The following is a 27,695-nucleotide window of genomic DNA, read 5'->3' on the forward strand; positions in this document are numbered from 1 at the left end:
ATACAAAAGGTCAAGTATGTTTCTTCTAATTTGGGATATTTTGTCGATTTTTTGCCAGTTTCAAGAGCTAAAAGGCTTGCAAGGTAGGCCAATGTTTCTTTAGAATTCAAAACTACTTTGAGTACAGTTATGAAAAGAGCTAGTGTATTTTTCCTTTGCGTAAATCATTTTCATTTAGGTTGCCTCCGTATTAAAGGATAACACTGAGTTGTCCATATTGTTAGTGGCGGTTATATTTGATTTTGCCTATGATAGAATGATATTTAAATAAGAAAAATGTCAAACATACAAGAATTCATCGCATAATATAATTATTTTAATTACGAAAACATTTTTATGCGAATGGTATATAAAGATAAAGGCAAGTATTGAAATATATTCAATAGAAGTACTTTAGGGAGGGATATCAATCTTATTTTCTTAAAAATAACACCGAACCTGTAATTTGATAAAATAACGCATGATTCAAGATTATGCGTGGCTTCTTCTATATTATTGGAAACCAATTCTCCTATATATTATATATATTATTTTGTTTCGTATAAACATTTACATCTACAGACATCCTTTTCATTTTTTTTCAAGTATTTCAATGAATGGAAAACCAGACATAGCAAGTTAGTCAATAGGTCTACATATGAAATAAAACGTTATGTTCAGGCCTAGATCCAGGGCCGGGCCAAGGGGCTCGTACCACTTCCCACCCCACCCCATCCCGCCCCACTGGCCGCAATTTCAAAATGTTACAAGGGGAGACCCCCATTTACACAAGCGGGTGGTCCCCTCCAGTACCTACCCCCTGCCGGCGCTATGCGCCTCGCCGTTGACGTCTTCATTCTAAACTAGTGCCATAACCTTCCCGCACAATCAAATATTTCTGGATTCGGTGACGTTTACAAATTAAATAGGATAAATAGGATTTCGGCTACATTTACGTTCTCAAAATATGAGCTTCTATAGTTATGTTTTTGGTATAGGAAATAAAAATGTTAATTGTATTTGATGTGCTCGTGGTTCCGACTTTATATTAGTTCTCATAGTACAAGTAGTGAAAGATCTATTATATACAAATTTCAGTCAACCTTTGCTTTTGTCTAGCCGCCTTATGCAATAGAAGAGACACTTCTTCACTTTGAAATAATTTAAGTGGATTTTAATGAGAGAAATTCTCTTATTCTAAATCAAATTGTTTCCTACGGTGTCCCGTTAGGGTCATCGCCACGTAAAATTACACCAAAAGCACGAAACCACGATACTACGATGATGAAATGTCAAAACAACGATACCACGATGGTGAAAACTCGAAACTGCGATTGTGAAAACTCGAAACAACGAAACTGCGAAACTACAAAATGCGATACGAGATGCTCATTCTTGAATTCTAGCTAAATTAAATCTATTGTTTTGGCTTAACAGTAATGAATTATTAAACACATTTGGCAGTATAATTTTGAAAATCATCTCCTACACGTTAAAGCAATTATGTAATAACAGCCTCAGTTATTCATAAAGCCTTGATAAACCCTTTTCCGTGAATTGATTTTACATCTATATGAATTCAAAAAGTCAGTCTGAAAAATTCTTTCATTTCCTGAAGTTTGAATCAGTCAGGCTTTCTGTATTACTTTAGACTGCGTGAGTGGATTCACAAAATTTATTCTAAATATCCTTACACATTCTGTTTCAGCTACATCACCATACTACACATCACAAAACAGCTTAACATGGATAAATGCGGCGGGCAGGTGCACCCTTTGGACGCCATCAGTAGAGTTTTCAACACTCTCAGTTAATATCGCAAAGGAATATATAACTGAAGATTTGTGGGTAGGGTATCACTTAGCGGACGCAACATTTGATTTCCTAGGTATGATAACTGATGTTAAAATTAAAAACTGTCTTTATAGAAAACATTATCGATGTAGCTTATACATTGCATGCTGTTGAATCCATTTATTATGTTAAAGGCACTGATCTCCGGATTTTGGCTTAAAGTGTTCTTTCTTTATAATTGAAGTTTGGTTATATTATAAACATAAAAATATGACTTTTTTGTTTCCGAACTAACTTAACAATGCCAAATCAAGAAAAAACGAAGCTCAAGTCGGGAATCAAACCCGGGCCACCGCGACAATAAAAGCTTTCCCGTTGTCTATATCAGTATAGGAACAATACAACACGGAGGAATATGCATTTTACGACCGTTAGATATCGATATTTATAATTAAGGCAAAATGCCTTCTTTTTATGTTGTCGTACGATCTGGAGGCTAGTGTCTTTAATTATGTGGTACAAAATGTAATCGGTGTGCATGATACATTTAAAGACAATTTACAAGGTAATTGCTTAAGAAATATGAACAAGAGCTCCGCCAAGCGGGGGAATATACACCCGAAGGAATATATCAGAGGAGAAGGAAAGCAAAATTTAAGAAAAAGCATATTTAAAGGGTTTTTGGTGAGACATGTGAGGATTTTAGAGGGGAGAAGTGTGTAGTGCTGGTGACAGAAGACAGGATAAGAGCAAGAAACTAAATGAAAAATAAAAAATGGCGTGGTGTGGGGATGGAGGATGGCAGAATACTAAAGAGCAAGAAGCTAAATGAAATCAAAATTTTGGGGTGGGGTGCAGGCGGTGAGGGGTTTGCAATATAGATTGTTGCAGTCTTTATCAACACCTGCCTATATTCCAAGTTTCAAGTCAATACCTTTATAAGTTTTCAATTTATGTTCTGGACATGAAATATGATGGGAAAAATTGGACCTTGCTGTGACATTTGACCTACCACCCTGGTTTATGTTTGTTTATTTGTTTGTTTTGGGTTTAATGCCGTTTTTCAACAGTATTTCAGTCATGTAATGGCGGGCAGTTAACCTAACTAGTGATCCTGGTTTTTGTACCAGTACAAACCTGTTCCCCACAAATAACTGCCAACTTCCCACATGAATCAGAGGCGGAGGACTAATGATTTCAGACACAATGTCGTTTATCAAATAGTCACGGAGAACATACGACCCGCCCGAGGATCGAACTCACGACCCCGCGTTCCGTAGACCAACCTCTGGTTTATGTACCTACACCTCAAGTTTGAACTCAATACCTCGTTAATAAGTTATACTCTGGACACGAAATAAAACGGACAAATTTGATCTTTAAGCTCGATTTGTGACCTTGACCTTTGACCTACTGACCCGGTTCATGTGCTCTGCGCATTGTCTTATCACCACCTATCTACAAACCAAGGTTCGGGGTCAATGCCTTGCATGGCTATCTAATTATGCTCCGGACACGAAATTTGATGGCCAATTTTGACCTTTTAGCTGAATTTGTGACATTGGCATTTGACCTACAGAACAGGTTCAAGCGCAGATCATCTCGTTGCCATCTACCTACATGCCAAGTTTAAAATCAATACCTTGAATGGTTATGAAGTTATGCTCCGGAAACGAATTATAACGGACAGAAGGACGGACTTTCTTTCATATGTGGCTACTCTTTTGCTCTCTCTAGAAAACTAGCCACATAAAAGCCTACGGAGTTAATGACATCAAATAAATTGTACAGTTGCCTAATGTTCCTATAGCTACCTAATTATGCAAATTTAAGCTCGGACATACGCACGCGTCATCACATTATACGTCGAGTTTTTTCTTCAAAACGGGCGTATAAAAAGCATGTCAGCTTTTCTCGCTTTGAGTTCTGCTCAACCCGGGGATAGAGGGCGTGAACAGTAGCATGCATTACCACTTCCGTCCATGAACAGGCTCAATGAAACCGAGCCTTCAACATTTTTGTTTTTGTCGTGTTGAGCGACCTGTGGAGTTTCCACTTCTCTATTTTGGTAGCTTAAAGCACAATTGCTCTTTACTACAGATAGTATGTTATTTCTGACCCTCAGCTGTTTAGTGTGTTCATTTTAACGTCAATACATGTTACATATATTTTGTTAGATTGAATATGTATCTGTGCTGTGCGACAGTACATGCGTTACTTCGTTTTGGGCATCTTTGTCTGATGTCGAGTCATATATGGCATGGAGCGGTATCTGGTTTAATTTTCGCACTTGATTAAGCCCTTCAAATGCTAATAACACATAATACTCTCGGTATTGTTACAAATTTGGCATCAAAATTCTATTTTCACATTTTTGTCATTTTGTTTGACATGTTCTATTTGGGATGTCAATTTGAGATCATTGCTTGAAAAACGTATCATACATCTCATGTATGTCTTTCACTGTTACGCTTCCACACTAAAAAGTACTATTGTATATAATCCTGTATATATGGATAGTCAATAGTCCGTGCTATGGATCGGTCTATATTCAACACAAGTTTACTTGGCTAATAAGTCAAAATTTGTAACATAAATCTGTAAATTGAAGTAATCTTATTAAAATACGTATTAAAGGACTTACCGATCAATAGTCAAAACTCAGCTCGCGGTTTTTCGTTCGTTTTTACTGTTGACAGTCATGCTATTCAAATATTGATCTAAAACATTTCTTTATGTTCTCAACATAAGTCTTTAACTGTACATATAAAAGATATGAAAGAATATTGAAATTAAGATATCGATTATAGCTCTGTTATCGGTGATCCTGATCGTTGTGTTATTATTGTCCTATACCAATTGTTGCGCAGGATAAATTTAACCTGCGCGATTTACCAAATGCGCAGCGCAAATAACAAATGTAACTTTATATATCAGAAATTTGCATTTCGTGTTTGATAAATCATGCAGTTGGTCAATTTATTAATAAATATAGATGTCAAATGCTGAATATCTTGGTACTTAAATTATGTGTCATAAATTTGTTTCTACATCAGTAAATTCACGGCAGTCGGTCACCAGGTTTCAATACCTCCGATCTTATACAAGATGCAATAAAACCCAAACATGCGTGAAGGTGTGATTTCCTCCAGCTTGCACAGGTCGTCCTCTGGTATGTTTTATGCTATTTTTTATAATTTTCTACTTCACCCGAGCACACACTTGGCAAAATATCATTTTATTATATTGAAATATCTTGAAATTTCACAATAATATTCTTTTTACCAACGGGAGCAAATCTCTCAACATGTCTAAGATAAAAGATGAAATAAAAAAGTCACAGAATTAAAAGAAAATTCTTACAAATCTTATCTATATTATTATTATTATTTTATAGTACAAAATCGATCGAATAAAGAGTAGACCTAATTTTCATCAAAACGTAAACGAAATTTTATATTTTGTAGCTGCACAAGATATGTGTTCGGTGCCCTGCGCTAAATGAAAATCTGGAAATTACTCTGATAACTTGAATATCTTTTATAAATCATATTAACTTTAACTTAGATTTACGATTACAGACTAAAACTATAGTTGTTTTTTTTTACAAATCTAAATGGATCTATAATGTTACACCTGTAACTTGCGTTGGAGGTCGGTCCTGTGCTAATAGCAAAGTTTGAAATTACACTATATTTCAAATATATTTCATTCATAAAACATACTATTTATGTAACTTTCAAATGAATACTGTAAAAAAATGATTAGAAAAAAGGTGATTTCTGTCATAACGAGAACGAAATGTTACATTTTTTATCTGCGCAAGATGTGTGTCTGCGCTAATAATAAATCTGGAAATTACTCTGATAACTTGAATATCTTTTATAAATCATATCAGCTTTTACTTTGATTTACAATTACAGACTAAAACTATAATTTTTCTAAATGGATCTATAATGTTACACCTGTAACTTGCGTGGGAGGTCGGTCCTGCGCTAATAGCAAAGTTTGAAATTACACTGTATTTCAAATATATTTCATTCATAAAACATACTATTTATGTAACTTTCAAATAAATACTGTAAAAAATGAATAGAAAAAGAGTGATTTCTGTCATAACGAGAACGAAATATTACATTTTTTATCTGCGCAAGATGTGTGTCTGCGCTAATAATAAATCTGGAAATTACACTGATAACTTGAATATCTTTATAAATCATATTAACTTTTACTTTAATTTATGATTACAGACTAAAACTATAGTTTTTTTACAAATCTAAATGGATCTATAATGTTACACCTGTAACTTGCGTGGGAGGTCGGTCCTGCGCTGATAGCGAAGTTTGAAATTACACTGTATTTCAAATATATTTCATTCATAAAACATACTATTTATGTAACTTTCAAATGAATACTGTAAAAAATGAATAGAAAAAGAGTGATTTCTGTCATAACGAGAACGAAATATTACATTTTTTATCTGCGCAAGATGTGTGTCTGCGCTAATAATAAATCTGGAAATTACTCTGATAACTTGAATATCTTTTATAAATCATATTAACTTTTACTTTGATTTACGATTACAGACTAAAACTATAGTTGTTTTTTACAAATCTAAATGGATCTATAATGTTACACCTGTAACTTGCGTGGGAGGTCGGTCCTGCGCTAATAGCAAAGTTTGAAATTACACTGTATTTCAAATATATTTCATTCATAAAACACACTATTTATGTAACTTTCAAATGAGTACTGTAAAAATGAATAGAAAAAAGAGTGATTTCTGTCATAACGAGAACGAAATTTTACATTTGTTATCTGCGCAGATGTAAGTCTATGTATGTTTATGCACGACGGGCGGTTATACGTCGGGCGTAATAATATCATGAGGGCGCATCCCGAGTGATTTTTTTTGTACGACGTATGAACGCCCGAGTGTATAAAGAGTCTTAAAACATGGTTTTGCTATAAATTATTTCGATTCCAATACTAGTATGCCCTTAATCTAAAACTGTAGATAAATATACAAGCGCTTTTTCTTTGTCGCAACAAAATCTTTGATGTCAACGCACGTTAACGTGACGTCATTCTGTCGTGAGAGTGTTTTAACAGAGGCAGGCATATTAGAATGAAACATATAAAGTGACAAAAATTTGCACAAGTAACACACCCTGATATATTACAGTTGATATCCATGTTTACTTGTTTACTATCACTGATTGAAAATATTAAACTTAATTACATCAGACTTAAGCATACCAGTATTGCATTTAGAAGCATGTAATGAGATGCATTATCAGTTGTACAGGTTACTGAAAAAATTCAACAAAACAGGAATATTTCTTTGCTATCTGGTCTTTTGGACGTACGGGGCTACAATAGAAAAATGTAAAAATGATCTATTCTAAACTTTATTCTATTTACTATCTTTCACAACTATCAAATGTATTGCTTAATACTTTAAAAGGTTAAGGAAATAAACACGATTTTCTAATACTGAACATTCACAGGAATTCGCTACAGACGATTTATCATCAAAGCAAGATAATATATACATTTTCATAGATCGCCTGTCCACATAGTTTGCGCTTTATATGATCATCCTTTTCATAATCTGTAAATTTATTATAATTTTATCATATAGTCAGATCTGATGTAATACTATATGTTATGCAAATGTCAATTCTATAATTTTGATGTATTATGTACAAAGCTAATAAAAGATATGTTCTGTTCTCTTCTGTTTATCAAGAGTTTATAGCCAATAAATGTTTATTATAGTATTAAGTCACCAATTTAAAAAAAAAAAAAGAAAAAAAAAAAAACATTGAAAATTAATTTATCCCTTAATGTGAAATATAACACTGATTGAATCACAAGTTCACGATTTTAACTGTTTAACCACGTGTAGGCCGACCAACTCGACGAGTAGCAAAGGCGGAATCAATCGTGTCCAGCATGATAAGGGTCAAACTAGCTATAAGCGCAGGACTGACATCCCGCGCAGGTTACAGATGTAACGTTATATTCTGCTTTGCAGAAACTATAATTTTAGTTTGGACTCGTAAAGCAAAGTTAAAGCTATCGGAGTAATATCCGGCTTTTCCATTAGCGCAGGACACATATCTTGCGCAGAGAAAAAAGTAATATTTCGTACTATTCATGACAGAACTCACTCCTTTTTCTATTTATTTTCTACCACAAAAACAGTTTGTTTCTTCTTTTTTTTTTTAGAAAAAAGTACATAAATAGAATGCTTTAGAAATAAAATTATATATTTGAAGTTTCGGCATCATTTCAGGATTTGCTATTAGCGCAGGACCGATATCCCACGCCGGTTACAGATGTAACAAGATATTCATTTTGGCAAAAGCTAGACTTTCAGCCCGTAAAACAATGATACAATTTACATGGTTTATGAAAGATATTCTAGTAAACAGAGTAATTTTCAGATTTTTTATTAGAGCAGGACACACATTTTGCGCAGCTACAAAATGTAAATTTTGGTGCACGTTTTGATGGAATTTACTCGTTATTCTATTTATTTTGCATTATAAAAGCATGAAAAAAAATAATATCAATTAGAATTGTAAGAAATGACATATATTTGGTATATTGTTGACATTTCAGGAATTGCGATTAGTGCAGGACCGTCATCCCGCGGATTATGTAGAAGTAAATATTCTAGCTACAATTTTAGTCTGTAATTGTAATAACAAAATTTAAGTTGACATAGCGTATGAAATTATCGGAGTAATGTTAAAACTTTGTATTAGCGCAGGACATACGTCTTGCACAGATAAAACATATAATTTTTCGTTCTCGTTATGACGGAAACCACTCTTGTTTCTATCTATTTCTACTACATTTTTAAAAGATAATAAATGATATGCCTTTATAAATTAAATATATTTAAAATCAGGATTTGCTGTTAGCGCAGAGCTGACATCCCGCGCGGGTTACAGAATTAAAATTATATTTGTCTTTGCAAAAGCTACAATTTTAGTCTGTAACAATAAAACAAAGTTAAATTTAGCATGGTTTATGAAAGATATTCAGGTAATCAGGATCATTTCCAGATTTTTTATTAGCGCAGGGCCGACATCCCGCGCAAGATACAGATGTAACAAAATATTCTTTTGGCAAAAGCTACAATTACAGCCTGTAATCACAAAACAATGATAAAGTTAGCATGGTTTATGAAAGATATCCAAGTTATCGGGATTATTTCCAGATTTTTTATTAGCGCAGGGCAAACACATCTTGCGCAGATAACAAGTGTAATATTTCGTTCCCGTTATGACGGACATCACGCTTCTTTCTATTTTTTTCTAATCCGAAAACATTTTTTTTATAAAGTTACATAAATAGTATCTTTTAGAACTGAAATATGTTTGAAATATCGGCGTCAGTTCAGAATTTGCTATTAGCGCAGGAACAACATCCCGCGCAGGCTACGGATGAAACATTATATTCAGATTTTCAAAAGCTACATTTTTAGACTGTAATCGAAAAACGAAGTAAAAGTTAAAATGGTTTATAAAAGATATTCAAGTTCTTGGAGTATTTTCAGAGTTCTATTAACGCAGGACACACATCTTGCGCACCTTCAAAATGTGAAAATTCGTTCACATTTTGACGAAACTTATTAGTTATTCTATCTGTCTCACTATCATGACTATAAAACATTAAAAAATGATTATAAGTATAAAAGATTTGTAAGAATCGTCTTTTAATTCTGCTTATTTTTGTTTTATTTTTAATCTTGGCCATGTGAAGAGATATGCTCACGTTGGTAAAAAAGAATTGCGGTATTAATATGATGAAAAAAGGCGATATGGTGAATTGTGGTAAGTGTGTGGCAATTCAGTCTGTTATGTAAGTTTACTTTATGTTCTATATCCGGTATAAAATGACTGCATGTGATCGAATGAAGTGAAAATACTTTAGTTATAAAAAGAATAGAGAGGACGATGTGGCTATCCGAAGGAAATCACACCTTCACGCATGTTTGAATTTTATTGCATATTGTATCATACTGCAGATATTGAAACCTGGTGACCGACTCCCATGAATTTACTGATGTTGAAATAAATTTATGACACAAAAAAACCAAGATTTGCAATATCAGTCTGTAATTGTTAAACAATGTAAAAGTTAGCATGGTTTATGGCAGTTATTCATATTATCAGAGTAATTTCCAGATTTTCTATTAGCGCAGGACACATCTTGCGCAGCAACAAAAATTCGTTCACGTTCTGGCGAAAATTACTCTTTTGTACTACAAAACATTAAAAATATCAATACGATCTGTAAGAAATGATCAATATATTTGAAATATCGGTGTCATTTCAGGATTTGATATTAGTGCTGGATCGACATCCCGCACAGGCTACGGCGTTTAAAAGTTTAAAAAAAAAATAAAAAAATAAATAAAAAAAACTTGTGTTATTAAATATACTTTGGATATTTTGTATCATTTTAAAGTTTTTAACACCTATGACAAATAACTCTTAATACCGTCGTCAACAGAAATTTTTAGTCTATAAACTACCAGGGACTTGAGCATCTCATTGAAATTACCACATAAATACGCTCATTTACTTTAAAAAATTGTTCTTTACAAATTAAGCACAGTCAATTCACACTTTTACGCGTGCCTGATCACCGTCAGTTCCTTTAAAATTAAACAGTTTTATGTAGGCCTACAAGTCTAACCCTCTAATGATATTCAATTTTATCGGGAGATACCATCCATATGTTAAAAGCGCAGACTCATTTACCAAACGCGCAAGACAGTTACCCTGCGCATATAAGAAATATATAAGGTTGCCCGATTTACAAATCGTTGCGCAGATAACAAATTGGTTATTTGCGCTGCGCGATTTACCAAATGCGCAGATTGGCTATATGCGCGTAACATATCCATTACCAAAGCGGAACACATAAATCTTTGGTACATGTATTTATTAATAGCTTATAGTTTAAATAAAATTGAATATATAGTAGGTTATAAAGTACACAAAAAATGAATATTTATGTACATGCATGATAATTTTCCGATAAACATTCAATATTTAATATCAATACTTAATTTAATGCAATGTTTTAAAATGTAAGATTTGTTCAAATGTCTTTGACAAAATTGAACGTTAGTCCAAGAAAATTATGCAGTCCTTTGCGCTATTGTGTACTGGAAAATATATACTTTCTACAAGCATATACAGTTCGCTAATACGTCAACAATTATTGTTAAAATCGTCAGCATTGCATACCCAGTTGCAGCTTTAAAGTAACTTAACTTCGTTTATGACACGACAACAGACACCACTTTGACAAGTTAGATTATTAAGTTAGTACAGTCACGTGATTTATTACGTTTCAAAAGGTTCTGATAAGAACAATCAAAATGCTTTGGTGGTGAATCTTTTTGCAGGTTGCTGGTACATAGGAAAACACAAAGCAGTGCTTGCATACAACGTTAGTTCTCTTGGACGCTGCTATGCAGCATGTGGAAGTACTGTATACATTGGTATAAGCAAAGCAGGTGTAAGTAACGAATTGTATGAAAATTACGTTTTAGTTTCCATTTTATCATTGCTTTAGAATCCTACTTACATTATACGAATTCTATCATATTAATGTAACTGATTAAAAGAAATTTAATATTTGAGGGTAAAGAGTCACGAGTCTAGAACATTGAACTGGTAACATTCATTTGCTTTAATTTTTAAGCCGAATTTCATTGAATCTAAGTACATTCGATTTGTTTCTAAATCCAATTTTACAGGTATGAAGGGCGTCAGGCGTTGCATCAGAATAAAATTCACCATAATAGCCTGAATAAGTCAAGATGTAATATTGCAAACTGTATTACAGTAAAGAGCTTGTAATGTAATGCATAATCAATGACTATTTGACAGTTTAACATCCAGCTTAAAGGCTAAAACTGTGGCTGCCACTTTTTCCGTTATTAAAAATAAAATATATCGGTTTCTTGTTAAATCCTATTTAACATAATTGTTTTCTCTAGTAATTTATCTAAACATTGAAAATTGACAGGCATATTAGAATGTTTTATTGAATTTATTGCTTTTATTACCTCATTTAAAAGTTCATGTGCAGTATCAAAAGTAGCGCTTTTCTAACCATATATATACGCGTATAACTTCTACTTAGATAGCTGTTTCATCTGTTTTAACATAAAATTAAAAGCCTTTAGAACTTTAAATGTTTGATTCTACCCTTACCATCTGTTGCAGTTAATCGTACTACCATGCCCTTAAAAACAATTGTGCACGATATATATGAAATTTGAAAAATAGTTTGAAAAATAAATCATATGTAAATATGATTACAATTTCAGTGTTTTTGTACTGACACGATAACTACGAAAGGTATTCAAGAATCAAACTGTATAGCACGTTGTGGAGAGCAAAGTACACCGTGTGGAAGATATGGCTACATGGCACTGTACAAAGTTCATTTGAATGGTGATAATATGCATTTTGCCTTGTTTTAATATTCTCTATTCAAGCATTTTAAAATATGATATCAAAATAACAGCCGTACAAACGAATGAGTGATTGAATAAAACACAGAAAGACTGAATCAAATGTTGATATAGCTTATTTTAAGTCTGTTGAACTAAAAACCATCAAACCGAATCGGATATTGTTTCACATTTAAAGAAAAATAAAAAATAGAAATATTTTGTTGAGCACTGGGTACACAAGCCTTGGAAGGCGTTTAAGATTATTTACGTTGTCAAAAACATATTTCTGTTAAAACACCTTTAAATTGGCACTGATAAATACTTGGTCTAATGAAACTGGGTGAGTTTCTAATATTGACAATTTTCCATTTAAAAAGAAACATAAACTTGTAACACAGGTTGCCTAGACTACATGCAAACATCATATGACCATTTGGAATTCAAAGATTTAAATATACTGGGTTGCATGGTGTCAGTGTTTTGTTTTCTAGTAATAATGTTCCACTTGAGAATGTGCAAAACGGCAAGTGTAACCGAGTTTACTTTAAACTTGTTGGACTGCGTTCTGTGCTTCGAAAAGATCTTCTTGTAGAATTGTTTCTATTGCATCATCAAATTATTAAATCGTATTAATGTATTCTTTAATATTCTAGAGGACTTGATTTCTTTCAAAGTCTTTACCAGCAACTGAAATGGGAAATAATATGTATATTACCCTTTTAATTCAAGATAATGGTATTGATCGGCTCGACGATGAGGACGAACTTCCACTGAACATATCTGTACATAAATGCCTGGAACGCAAAGGTCAAATTACATCTTCAGAAAAATTGATATCAACACGAAATGGTACTGCTCTTTGTTGGACATGGAACACTAGACGCAGAGTCATTATAAAATATAATGGTATGCATACTGTTATAACTAATGAGACAATGATCAGTTAGATCAGTAAAACGTAGTTTTCTATCTATTTCTAAATGAATTATTTTTAACATGTGGCCGGATTTACTTTTATTACTTACTAAATTGCCTGCAAAAATGTACCATGAATACATATATTCCTTTCATATTATGAAAGCATCCTATGGCGAACAGAGATTGATAGCAAGGCCGACGAAAGACAAACCGACTCCAGCGTACGACCTACTACCTCCTACCTACGATTTTATAACTCCTACTTAGATCATAGTAACTCATACTTATGACCTTATCCTATGTAGAGCGTTATACTTTCTATGACAGAAGCTATGACAGAATATATTTTACAGAATTCTACTTAAGCCGGTGGAAGTGGGCGTGTGAGATTTCGCAGTGCCCAGTACCTCTCATGAACAGCCCCGATCAAACCGAATTTGCTGTTATTTTGCTTATCTGCATTCTATGCTTCGAACAGATTTTATTTACTAACTCCTATGTAGAATTGGTAACTTTATGCAGCTATCGTAAGTTCTTTACACCTTGAACTCGTAACAAATCAATGCACACATTGCTACAGTGTTACACCTTGGGAGGTAATGCTCTCGGAATGTTGCCTATTTGTTACTTGTTCTTGTTGCCTTATTACCAATATGTGACTAAAAATATAGATTTTAAATATATTTTGAAGTCTATGTATACATTTACCTATTTAATTGTTATTAATATGTTGTCTTTGTTCACACAGCATCTTCTTTTGACCCGAGTACCTTTACCAAACTAACACATACAAAATTCGGATATATTTACAAAGCTACAGATGGTCAAGTACTGCATAGTTTCGCAACGAATGCGCAACGAAAGAGAGCACTATGCACGGGAGGTACGAGTTTTTATATTTCTTCAACAATTTTTAAGATATGCAGCAGAAAATTCTGAAGCTTTATATTCCAGTTAACGTCCGTATTTAGATAACAATAAAAGCTTATATTTAATGTTCTCAAATATTAAAATCAATGCTAGCAAAATATTACTTCTTACAAAGGACAAAACATTCGGGGCAAGTAAAACGTCATTTCACATGCCTTTTAAAATCGCTTTTAAATTAGGAGGTTCGTTCTACCTATGTCAAACTGCAACTCCAAATGAATGTATTTCAAACATTTATCTCTGAGTTGACTGTAAAACCAAAGGAATTTACTTTATTATTCATATAAAGCACATTGTCTCACTGAGTACTTAATCTTTCTACAGATCCATTTACGCCAACAGATCATTCTGCAGACGGGAACCCAGGTTCGACTTAGTTATTATTGCCTGAAACCATTAGTTGGCTTGTGTTTTACAAGTAAAATAGACAATGGTTTGGATATTTTGTCTCGTGTTTAAGATTTTTCTGAAATGCCGTTTCTATATTTAAGGAACCTCTCGATAATTGCAAATATTACATATATCTTACATAGAAATAAATCTTATTTGCTTCCGAATATGGCATATACAGTAACTTTAATTAAGTTGTCTTGATGCTTAATTTGTGCAAGTAATTATTTACTTCAGTATACGTAAATTACCATATGCTTTCGTCAATGCAAAAAGTATTCCCCAAATATAAACAAACTTATACAGCGAAAATGATTAGAATCTGTATCAATCCATTGTAAATAAAACCGAACAGCTCTTCACGTATGTTATATCAATAGACGAATTTAAGTAATGAAAAAACACAATTTCTGTACAAATACGTGTCAATATCAAAACAATTCAAACACGTGCCAATAGTAAACCAACTCAAATTAGGGTCCCGCCTATTCAGAGGTTATTTAAGTTTCCCGCAAGAACAAGGTCATCCTATCACCAAACTTAAACGAATATAATTAATTATACTAACTGCATGTTTATAGCAACAAAACTCAGTTCGACTAAAGTATCAATTCGCACATTAGAGAGTTTTTGATTTCAACCTTCGCCTTCCCCTTCAACGTCTCTTGTGAAGTTAACGTATGAAGTTGAAGTTCGATTAAAATTCCTTGAGATTTCAAACTTTAGAATGAACCTTACTTCTTTTAATCCGCCCATTCAATTCATCCGTAATTATGATCATGTTGTTTTTTTTTCGTGCATTTTGGTATCAATTGTCCGAAAGGGCAGGACTTTTAAAAGAGGTTTTTAAAAAGAAAATTAAATAAAACATTTCAATTAATATAATCATCGCATGGATATTAGTGCGATTACGATAAAAAAAAAAAAAAAAAAAAAAAACGAAACAATGTGAACAATGTAAAAACTCACTGGTGTTGGTTTTATGTAAAATGATGTCAGTATACAATGCACGATTGTAAACCATACATGAGAGGAAATAAAAATGACAAGAGCTGTCCGTAAGACAGCGCGCTCGACTTTTCTCAGTGCTTGACTGAATTAGAGCTTTGCCTGTAAAAAAATCAAAGTTAGAATGGGACATAACTTTGTCAAAATTCAAATCAGAGTTATGGGAATTTTGTCTCCTGGTGTAGACTTTGATATTCAATAACTATTTTGAGTTTCAAGTCAAAAGCTTTAATAGAAACAGAGATATTTGACTTTATCAAAAAATTTAACAAAATATTCTAAGTTAAAAAGGGGCATGATTCTGTCAAAATTCAAATAAGTGTTATGGGAATTGTATTACCTGATGTAGACTTTGAAAGTAGATAATTATTTTGAGTTTCAAGTCAAAAGCTTTAATAGTAACAGAGATATTTGGCATTATCAAAAACTTTAATAAAAAAGTCTAAGTTAATAAGGGGCATAATTCTGTCAAAATTCAAATCAGAGTTATGGAGATTATTTGATAGCTAATAACTATTTTAAGTTTCAAGTCAATAGCTTTGATAGTAACAGAGATATTTGACTTTATCAAAAACTTTAACCAACGGCGACGCCGACGCCGACATAGGGCGAGTGCAATAGCTCTTCTTTTTTTTCGAAAAGTCGTGCTAATAATCATATCAACGTATTCTATTGTTGATGGTGTTCTTGAAAGATAATACAGTTAATATTTTTAAACAAGAACAGAAAATATAAAAGACAGATTCATCCGTCATGCTGTTGGCTAGTATTTCATAGTTTTTCTTAAAGTTTTTTTTTTTACTTTGAATTGGTACTTTGTACATCGAATTCCTTAAAAGACGCGTTTTACTTGTAGACTCTCATAAACAATGTACCTGATGAAAATCTAACCTTTTAAAAGATATGTTTATAACATGAGCCAATATACACAATTTATTAATACATTTAACAAGCGATTTGAAACAAATGTAAGATACTCTCGTGATATCATACGTTTTGGCATCATGACACTGTATGACTCTGTATAATGCCAAACTCTCAGACAGCACAATATATTCGTGCCAAGTCTCACCAAATGTGTAGCGAAACAGTCAAGAAATAAATGTTAGGTGGAGACGAAAATTGTCGCACAAAATAACATGGCATATGTGACACGTATTTGTCTGAATATACTATTTCATAAGTAAAGTATGTGCAGATCCAGGAATTTTGGTTAGAGGGACATCACATTTAAAGAGGGGATCACTCATTTCATGGATGGGGGTAGGGGGTGTCACACCGAGTTTCAAGACCGATTTTCTTTGTAAAATGTAAGAATCAAAGGGGGAATTGACCCACAATTCCTCTCTGCCAGGCTCTTGGTCCGTGCATGTGAAGAATGGAGTTATCCCATACGGCTAACAGGAAACTTCTCGCATCATGATATCATAGATCTGAAATTGTCAGATACTTCTGGAAAATTTTCCGTCTTACTAATACCATTTTATGTTTATAAAATAATTAAAACGCAATTGTCGTATTAAGTGTCCGACAGAAAGGATTGATTTTATTTGAAAGTGAAATAAAATGTTCCGCCAAATGATAATCGCGCGTTATTATTCATTTTTCAAGTAAAATGACTGTCATGCCATGTGCCTCCAAGCAGAATTCAGTCTTTGATGCCGAGTATGTGGACAGAGTAGATGTAAAAAGACTGAAGTTTTGACTTTCGTGATATCACATCTTCGGACGTTCAAAACTTCACTTCATACGACAAAAAGGCCCATCTGGTATAATCGATACCGCCTGGAGACACAAATATGCCGTAGAAGTTAAAGTTTGAACAAAATCTCAAAGTTTCTCAAAATCAGTTGATAACTTCATACTTCCAGGTTCAATTCAATGTATTTAGTTAAAATCATTAGCCATACAAAGCTTCATTATTCTTATACTTATTGATAGCGTTTCGCATCGAATTTAGTCTAATTATACATATGGATAATCGAATAACTTAATAAGCAGAAATCCTGAAACTAAGCTTTTTATTTCACATAGTAATATAGAGAAGTCTTAGGCTTACTTGATATTACATGGAAAACTTTAGTAGCAACGTCTGATATAAATAAAATACACGCATATCGGTGACGTTTTACCCCAAATATATATGAGAGACGTTGAAGGGGAAGGCGAAGGTTGAAATCTCAAACTCTCTGTTGTCAGAAAAGTCATAAAACTGCATGCATGGATAAAGAGGAAACATACGAGGGTTGTCCCAATATAGCGTGACAAATTTTATTTGAATAATTTATCAACGTCCAAACTTAATGAATTTACAGAAATTGTTAATAATTTATTTTCAAAGATTTTGATCAAGAGCTTAGGCCATACCAAATTGATTTGTCGTTCGTCGGAACTACCGCATCAATGATTTCATTCCCGAGAAAAAGAAAAAAAAATCACCCGTCCGCACGTACATAAAAATCGCCGAAAAAAAATTTGTTTTCTGATTACGCGGTCCGGAATGATAACGGTAAACAGGTTTTATCGCTGTTTTAATGCGTCAAAGTGATATTGATCGGAATCCATGCGTTCGTAATACATGTAGCTGATGACACAAACTCAGAAAGTCAGGAATTATGGTGTTGTTCATCATTTGTTTTAAATCCGGAGTGTCTGTGCTAGTGCCACACATGGCCTTCGATATGCCGGTAGGTGATGAAGTAGGCACGTTCTACGATTGTTCAAATTATACAGTGAAAAGAACAAAGCTCGACTTGTAAGACGTGCACGGCCACGGGGATTCAAATTGAAAATATTTGGATTAAACATAGAAATATTGTTCAGATAAAGTCTTCAAACCATTTGTTATCAGTTGTTTAGTTAAATATTTTAGATCTAGAGCCAAAGCCAGTGCTTTCTTGAAAAAAAAGTTTATTCACAGATCCTGACTGATCCATCACATTAATTGTCTCGGGCCCAAATCGTTTTGAACGTAACTTCTTTAGTACGGCAGTCAGATAAGTTGTGTAGATATAAAGAATAATTTCTGTTGTATTGTAACCCCAATTTTCCCTGTTTGTATATTAATTGGCTGTGAATTGATTGAAAGAAAGAATCTGAAAAAAACAGACCTTCCCAACTCAAAATTTCTTGGTCAATCAAAGCACAACAAATAACACTTTTAAAGACTGGCCATATTGGGATCATTTTTTGTCCGTCTGTTATCATTTTTGACTGAAATGAACTTCTACCACAAAAACTTAAGCTACATTGTAACCTTATCTGTTAAGAAATTATTCCAATGGATTCGAGCAATGTCGAAGCATTTGTGTGCCCAACTCCGTTTGGTCTCATTGGTCAAGTGATTTATCACTTTCCCCTCACCTCTACCTAGGGGCACAAAGTTGCTCATGTGTCGAAGCCATCTAACTGGGTTTCAGAAGATATGTTATTCCACTTGGGTGCCTGTTTTGTCTTAAATATTCCTCATCCTCTGCCGTTAAATGGGCACGCCTTCAGATTAATGTAGAACAATCAAAATTAAAAATAAGACACTCATCCCTCAGTAATTATAAATACAAAATAAAAACAAAGTGATTCAGTGAATTTTAGCAAGAATTTATTTGCAAAACCATTCATGTAGTCTTTAAAACATACAGAAAAGCTATCTACTGTCTTAGTCACACTGTAAATGTTTAAGTTCTGTGTTATTCTTAAAGAAATGTTAACTTCATGTATAATCATAACTGCAAAAAAAAAAAAATACCCGCTCGCTCCATGTAAAAGTTACCCGCCTCTGAAAAAATCAAAATTGAGAAAAAAAAAATAAATTCGCTCGCTCGCTCCCATTTTTTTTGAAAATTTTCCGAAGAACTATTAATCAATTTGGTATGGCCTTATGCCGGAAAAACGCTATCTTTAAAAAGCATTGGACTTTTGTTATGGTCAAAGTGGTATAATGTAACCGGCGCAGCCCAAAAAATGGTCCGTTTTAATAGGCTGTCTTCCGTGATGCTTGTCTCAGTTTCCGAACAACCCGTTGCGTTAGGCACTAAAAGCCCGTACACATCAACGTCATATATTTCAACGTCATATGTAAAAGTTTTAAAGATCTGACGTTGCTTATGCATGTGCAGTGACAGTTTTCACAGGTTAATCTGCTTCTGAATTTACGCGAAAACGGCGACGTCAACGGACAAGGCGGCGCACAGAACCGTCATAAAGTTTTGTGTCGGCCTCGGAATGACACCAGTTGAAACTTACAAGAAGATGAAGACTGTAGACATGAATAAAAATGTGTCGAGAACTTTAGTATACAAATGGCATCACAGATTTTCAGACGGGACGACCGATGATAAGGACAAAGTGAATGTTGATAGTCAGTTAGACTATGCATATTTTCCGCAGTTAAAAGACCATTTACGAGACCAGAGATTTGATGATATGCATGATCTTATGTTAGAGACACAGAGGTTCAACCATAGTTGAGTAGAGACTGGTATCAACGCGCGTATATTGCATGGGTAAAGAGTCACAGACTTCGTATTGACCATGACGGGGAGCATTTTTAAAAGGAATAACTTTGACGTCGTTTTAACCTTATTTTGGCGCCGAGACCTGCGCCAGTCAGGGATATGTGATTGTGTTTGAAATTCTCTGTAAATCTCGTTTTTAGAGATACTGATATGAAAATATATGTATTAACTCATTAAAGGTTATATTATATGATGGTAAAATTTTGTTCATATAGTTTGTACAGTTTCCAAAACACGCAGTTTGTCACGTTATTTTAGAACAACCCTCGCATATGGGCGAAGCCTACATACTCAGTCTTTATTTTGTCAAGGACTTAAATTTATTCCTTTGCGTCATCACTGATTTTTTGCTGCCTTTTTTATTAGTTTATGTATTAAAATCACAACCCTGCAATCACGTGAAGTGATTATAAGTATCAACGAAACTAGACCAAAAACAGTCATATGTTTTTACTGATGATCTGAATACAGACAAAGGGCTTTAATATATATAGATAATATGTCGTGCGCTCGAGATAAGATGTCGTGCGCTCGAAATAAGATGTCATACGCACGAGATAAGATGTCGTGTGCACAAGATTAGATGTCGAGCGCTCGAGATAAGATGTGGTGCGCACTATATAAGATGTCGAGCATTCGAGATAAGATGTCGTGCGCTCGAGATGATTTAATATTGAAAAAATAAATGCATGTCCTTAACATACCGCCGTACTTACTTGTATACAACGTTATCCCGTCGTTTATATGACTGAAAAATTGTTGAAAAAGACGTTAAAGCCGAACACACACACAAGTTATCATAAAAATGACATTTTAAATCGTTTAGAATTGTAAATGCTAGTCAAATATACCTAGCCGTTTGATAAAAAGAACAGGAAGAATTTAACACCTTTTGATTTATTTGTAAAATGTTCTACAATTGGCCTCTTGACAAAAAGTACAGCTAGCAATAACAGAGGATAATCTTAAATGCATTTTACAAAACATTAGATCCGGCGTTTTATTGTCTATGCAAAGTCCCCATACATCAGCGTTGTACCACTGACATATGCTACTTTTTATAACTGATATTGATGTTGATTTAAATTTAAAAAAATGATGAAACTGACGTTAAAATTTGGCACTAACTGTGACTTATTCAACAGACATTATGTACAAAAGTAGAAATGGCTAAAAAAATGCACAGGGTTGCTTTCGGTATTTCCATCGGTTTTCTCATTTGTTATCATGTAACTTTTTTTAAAGGCTGTAAAATATTGCAAAGTTTGAAAATCAAGTTCAAAATCTGAGACTATTTGAAAAATATTCAAGATGGTTTCTGTCATCGTGACCTTCACTTTCTCTTATTGCAAAATAAAAATGGATATAATTAAAAAGTGTTTAGATTGATTTATGGTCCATGTTCAATGCAAGTCAACTCTATGCCTCTTAAGGTATTGAACCCCTAATGGTAATGTTTAAAAATGGCATTTGCTTGGTATATTCTTAAAGTTGACCATGTTTCGCACTGTGTTGTAAATTTTAAACAATTTTTACCGTGCCGTTTTTTGTAAATTTTGTATAATTTGTGGTATTTCCTCAAGCTCAAGTAGAGACAAATTTCAATGTGATGGCCACTATCTGAAACACTTACAGAGAATTTATTACAGCATTAATTTTGATAAAAGAAAAAACAAACTATTGTTAAACAATTATAAAACACAAAATAAAACTGTAAATAACATTTTTTCTAAGGTGCCTTAAGTAAGCAGATTTCATGCGACAGAATTCTAACTCCAACATTGAAAAATTAAGGTCGAATCCTCTGGGTCAGTTTTGAATTTTGCTCACTTCATTCAAAAATAACCTTGGGGCATAAGTAAAACCTACCTGCATTTTTTCCACAATATGTAATCTAAAGAATGAAGGCAAAATAAAGAACTTTTACCGCATGTAACTCAGTATTTTTAAAGATGTCTAACTCTACCCCTCCTGATTCAGAGGTAAATTCACTTTGATCAGCAAGAAATCGCTTATAAAATGACAATTTTCCTCTTTTGTACAATACATCCGTAATAAGTCTTGAAAGAAGTAAAAACTTACTAGGAAAAAAGGAAAATATTGGAAAAATAATTTTGGTTCCAGTGGGGCTTGAACCTACGCCCCACTGAAAATTGCAGTCAAAGTGTTTTTGAACTTTTTTCTGTCTGTTTCTAACTTCAATACAAATACCTAGGCTATTGTTATCATTATGTATGTACTCATTTGTATCTCACTTTTATTTTTGTGTGAGTGCAACCGTTCAGGTTGCTAAATACGGGGCCACAATTTGAAAAAAGGCAAAAAATCAGGGATTTTTAGTCAGTAATTTTGTTATGAGTAGACGTTTAGACAGGGTCAACACCTGGTCCCGGTACAAATTCAAATGCACTGGAAAGTGTTTTGGCCGAAGCGATGAATTGTATTAATCTAGAAGAAACAAGTGGTTAAGAAAAGTATGCCTTGAACTCTGGATAGAAACTGAAGGAACTCGCAACAAATACCTCCTATTGTGGTAACGATATTGAAAATGAATCTCCAGCAGAATCCCGTTTTTTTTTTTGTATGAACCATGGTTAGGTTGTCTCATTAGTTTGTTTCTATTGTATAGATGTGGTTAATAAAAATGAAACTTATGTCCACATTATTCTGAAGGTATTAGACCCGTAATAGAGAACCTCCTTTTGAAGAGTATTCAATTCCTACCATAAATCTACTTTGACTTAATATTTTCGGGGCGGTCTTCGGGGCGTAGGTTCAAGCCCCACTTAGACCTATTATTTTCCTCTTATTTTCCAGTTTTCTAATAAGTTTGCACTTTTTTCAAGACTTATTATTGATTTATTGTACACAATGGAAATTTTTCATTTGTTAAGCGAGTTCTTGCTGTTCGAAGTGAATTTACCTCTGAAACAGAAGGGGCAGAGTAAAACATATTTAAAAATACTGAGTTACATGCGGTAAAAGTTCTCTATTTCGCCTATACTCTTTAGTTGAAAGAAATGTAGGTAGGTTTTATTTCTGCCCAAGGTTATTTTGAATAAAGGGAGCAAAGTCTAATACAGTCCCACAGAACTCGACACTAATTTGTCAATGTTGGAATTAGAATTCTGTCTCATTAAATCCGTTTACTTGAGGCACTTTAAGAAAAAATGATATTGACAGTTTTATTCTGTGTCTTATAATTGTTTACCAAACGCTTGATGTTTCTTTTATCAAAAGAGCTTGAAATAATATTATAAATTATATACAATTTATAAAAATCGGCACGGTATAGCTGCTTAAAAATTGCAACACAGTGCAAAACATGGTCAACTTTAAGAATATACCAACCAAATGACATTGTTTAAACATTACTTTTAAAACATACCTTAAAGCTGGGGAAAAATATTCAGATGCCAGCTGAAGACAAAGAAAATTAAACATGGACAAACATACATCTGGACATGTTAAATAGTGGAGAGCGGTCAAAATAAATATAAATTACATTAAGTTCAGTACTAGAGAAGAACAATACAATTGTTGAAGATGGTATTTCTGACTGCCCGATAAAGAAAGAAAGCAGTCCAGTTAACAATACTTTATACAGGAACAAGTAATCGAAACACTTGTCAATCAGCAGTTCTTCACATTTTCATTTGTATCATATTTGTATGATATTTAATAATTGGAGAAACAAGTTGCACTTTCATATAATGTAGCACTTAGATATACTCACAATAATTGCGGATTCGTTTGTATCTTATATCGTTGATTCAATAAATCTTTCCGCTTCGGGAGCATTTTGTTTCCTAGAAGTAATGATAGCAATTTCAAACATACATATAAATTAAACACAACAACTGCATAAAGTAAATCGCCATCTTGTTTAACCCTTACCCTGATACATTTCTATAATGAACTTGTCCATCTTTCAGTTTGGACAGTACCATTAACTGTTAAAAGAGGTGCTTACCAAAAGATACTGACCGAATGGCAAACAGTGCAAATCATGATCAGACTGCACGTATGTGCAAGCTGATCATGATCTGCACTGATCGCAAATGCAGTATCAATTGTGTCCAGCATAAGGGTTAATGTTAAAGGTAAAGAAACATGCGTTTAAATATATATATAATATTATCATAATGAATAATTTTCCAGATGAGTAATTAGATACGCTTTATGACTTTGTATGTGTTGTTAACTAAGTTTAAATTAATCTGAAGTACTTGTGTTTATCTAGACACACATTCGTAAATGTACAAACTGCAAAGGATGCGACATGTCCTGTTAGATTTAGCATCGTAAATGCACAGTGCATTATTTGTTTAGAAATTATAATAACAGGAACTACAGTTGTTGTGCATTATGACAAAGAATGTGTTACTACTGAGCATTTTGTCAATGGTGTGGGATCAAGGTGATTGGTATGTTTCACTAAATTTTATTGAAACACACGCACTTAAGACCCTTACTTAATATCAGTTGCATCAATGATGTGAATGAATATCATATGGAAAATATGTAATGAGATATACATTTGATATTTATAGATTATTTTTGTATTGAAAAATATGCACGAATTCTGCAACAGAAATATTACAGTATTTCACAAACGAGTGCATATTTCTGGATAAACATCTAATTATCATTGTATTAGATACACTATCCATAATTCTGTAATTGATATAAATGGGATATTTAGCAAGAGTAAAAATGAAAATATCGCGGTTGAATAATTTTCTAACGAGACGACATATATGAAATTGATATCACAAATGACGCCACGCACTCGGTATGAAATTTGAACATCAGTATTGAAAAGTATTGACGTTTCAGTCAGTCGTGAAATCCAAGCGGTGAATGCTACAGATTACTAGCTACTTCTGTTATGGTCTGAGTAACTGATAAAATACCATTCCCAAGTGCTTTATTCTATAAGTTTTTACGCCCAGCTAGCATCTTATTCGGCCTTAGAAAGAGGAAAAGGTCACATTTGTTTGTATAACAGCTCTCAGTGCGTTGTCTCCATTAAACTCTGCAGTTACTGACTTTTCTGTTGATGTAGGAATTTGTACAACAGTACCCCTTGCGTTAAAGTACATTGAATACAAAACCAAATTGATCCTTTTAGTTTTTTGTTTCAATAACTGGTTCACGGTCAAAGTTTTGCAAGGCTCCACTTTCTGTTGTCAACATGACTCTGTGGCTCAAAAATGTGTATTCACGTCTCACCTCCTGTCAAGAGCTGTGACATTCTGCTATCATTGAAATTTGAGAACCTATTCAGCCTTTCTTAGCACATTTAACTCTATTGGCCTTTCACTCCTGGGTCATATGTGAGGCCCCGATCTAGCACAAATCTTTCTTAAATCCAAGTGCTTTGTGAGAATCTCATAAATGACCTCTACCCGTTGACATGACAAAAAAAGACGCTAGGACACTGAGTACATAGCATCTTCATCTATCTAACGTCTACCAACAGCAAGGTTCTTTGACGTCATTTCTGTTGAGCCTGTCATGGCGAGGCCTGTCTTTAAGGACTACCTTACCATTTTTAGATTACATACCCACCTGTTAACGGATTTTTTTTCTGATGTTGCAGACATTCTATTTGAAGAATGCTGTTCAGCGAGTATCTGCTCTGTAGGTATTTCAAAAGGACAACGTGCATATACATTTGTACTTTAATGTACGCTCTGATTTCAGAGTTTTGTTCACTTTTAATAGCTACTTTTAATTTGCTTAATGTATAGGACTACATCTGATACAAAGCTAAATAACTCAAAAACGGTACAATTAGTTTTCTTTTATAAAACTTTGCAGGATTATAAAGGAGTCATCCATGTATCATCTGTGTTTCTTGCCTGTCATACTTTAACGGAAGCGCGCGATTGTCATTATTTTTAGAACGTTCCTCATAGTATGATGGTGGATGGTTAGGAGTTACTCAACAACAACGATTGAACTGAAAATATTATATTATATAAATTACATGCTGTATTTGCTTTGATTATTCAGGTTTAAGTGTAACAGTCAGCATAATAACAGCAATCATCAGTATAGTTGTTGCGGCCATTATTGTCGCAGTGTTGACAGTATTGCTGATGAAAAAGCGGTATGTCATTATACTTTAGCTGTAAAAAAAGTACAGATTATGTTACCGTTCTTGTAGGAATATCCTGATAACCGCGATATTTAGTATATAGCGATATAATTGAATCACATATTCTATCATAAACATGTAAAAACATATACGTACCCGCTCTCCTTATAACATCAAATACACTCTTAATAACATTTTAAAGACTGTGGTGTCGCCGACCTGCTATTGCAAAGTTGTGCTATAAGTACACGTATTTTGTTATCATATTGTCTCGGTAGCCACATGCCAAAGGATTATTCATTGCTTGAAACTACTTATTATCTGATGAAGAATTATTTTATCTTGCGTCAATTAGCACATAATGGCTGAACACTTGCATGAAAGTAAACACTTCGCGGCCGTAGGAATTAAAACTATCTTGCTTCTTAAACGGCATTACATTCAAAAATACAAGCGTCAACATATACCTTATTTGGATTTATTTAAATAACATTAAACGAAGACAGATTTTTCAGTCTGTTTCACGCGTCAGTTTTAATGCTAAGGTTGATACTAAAACAAATAGTTTATTATTACTGTCATTTTATGCATCAGACAAGAGGTACTAACTATTAAATATTCCTTTTACAAACAGGCGAACGAATCAAGGAACACGTCTGGCAAAAGTTAGGCACGTATCAGAACATACAAGTTATATAACACCTATTTCTGACGAAGCAGGAGATAGGGCTTACACAACAATACAAGATAACGGCCCAGGAGGAGCCAGTGAAGAAGTCGGAATACAAAATCCACAAAAGATTGTTTATGAATCATTGGGTGAAAGAAACGACGAGGAGCACAGCTATGGAACAGCAAATACACAAAGAAGTGCTTATGAGTCATTAGGTGAAAGACATGATGAAGAACACAACTATGGAACACCAAATACACATAGAAATGCTTATGAGTCTTTGGGTGACAGACATGAAGAGGAACACGGCTATGGGGCACCAGACACACAAAGGTTAGCTTATGAGTCGTTAGATGAAAGGCATGATGAGGAACACAGCTATGAAGAATCTGTCCAAGCAACAAGCGGATTTAATGAGCCATTAGAAGAAGAAAAGATGGACACACATAACTATGAAATAGCTGTACAGCCCAGAGAATTAGCATATGACTCACTAGAAGATAAAGAAAAAGAAATCCACTGCGACGGAACATCACACCAAAAAGCTAATGTTGAAACTTATGAATGGGTTGAGTAAACCTACTAATGTACGCATGAACGGAATACAATACACTTTTACAAAATATATATGAAATTAAAACAACTCTATATAGATATCTGTAACAAGAATTTTTTTAATTGTTTGTCATGTGTCATACCTGCAAGTACTCGTAAAATTTACGAATATAGACCAATCAGAAATAAATCTTTATTCCTAAAAACCACAGCATGTTCCTTTCGATAGCACAAGAGTGGTAGGGTATGCATCGGTTGACTGATGATAGTGAGATCATTGTGTATCCAACGATTGATGTAGACTTAATCCTAGTGCCTTGATCAGAAAGTTAA

General features: G+C 33.6%; 1 protein-coding gene across 1 annotated transcript; it reads left to right on the plus strand.

Annotated features, from left to right (window-relative positions):
- LOC123560427 (uncharacterized) lies at positions 1 to 27,384 on the plus strand. Its single transcript, XM_053532422.1, has 8 exons — positions 1 to 83; positions 1,688 to 1,867; positions 11,210 to 11,322; positions 12,140 to 12,266; positions 12,998 to 13,174; positions 13,935 to 14,069; positions 26,050 to 26,146; positions 26,769 to 27,384. Exons 1-8 carry the CDS (start codon positions 17 to 19, stop codon positions 27,382 to 27,384), a joined length of 1,512 nt encoding a protein of 503 aa, XP_053388397.1. The 5' UTR covers positions 1 to 16.
- The last annotated feature ends 311 nt before the right edge of the window (positions 27,385 to 27,695 follow it).

The sequence above is a fragment of the Mercenaria mercenaria genome, unplaced genomic scaffold (genome assembly GCF_021730395.1).
Source record: "Mercenaria mercenaria strain notata unplaced genomic scaffold, MADL_Memer_1 contig_1222, whole genome shotgun sequence".
In the NCBI taxonomy this organism is placed as follows: Eukaryota; Metazoa; Mollusca; class Bivalvia; order Venerida; family Veneridae; genus Mercenaria; species Mercenaria mercenaria.

Excerpts from the sequence above, each read along its gene's own strand:
- LOC123560427 (XM_053532422.1), top strand. The coding sequence starts at position 17 with ATGTTTCTTCTAATTTGGGATATTTTGTCGATTTTTTGCCAGTTTCAA. Across the intron at positions 1,868-11,209 it reads CGCAACATTTGATTTCCTAG|GTTGCTGGTACATAGGAAAA; the intron begins GTATGATAACTG and ends ATCTTTTTGCAG. Across the intron at positions 14,070-26,049 it reads GAGAGCACTATGCACGGGAG|GTTTAAGTGTAACAGTCAGC; the intron begins GTACGAGTTTTT and ends TTGATTATTCAG.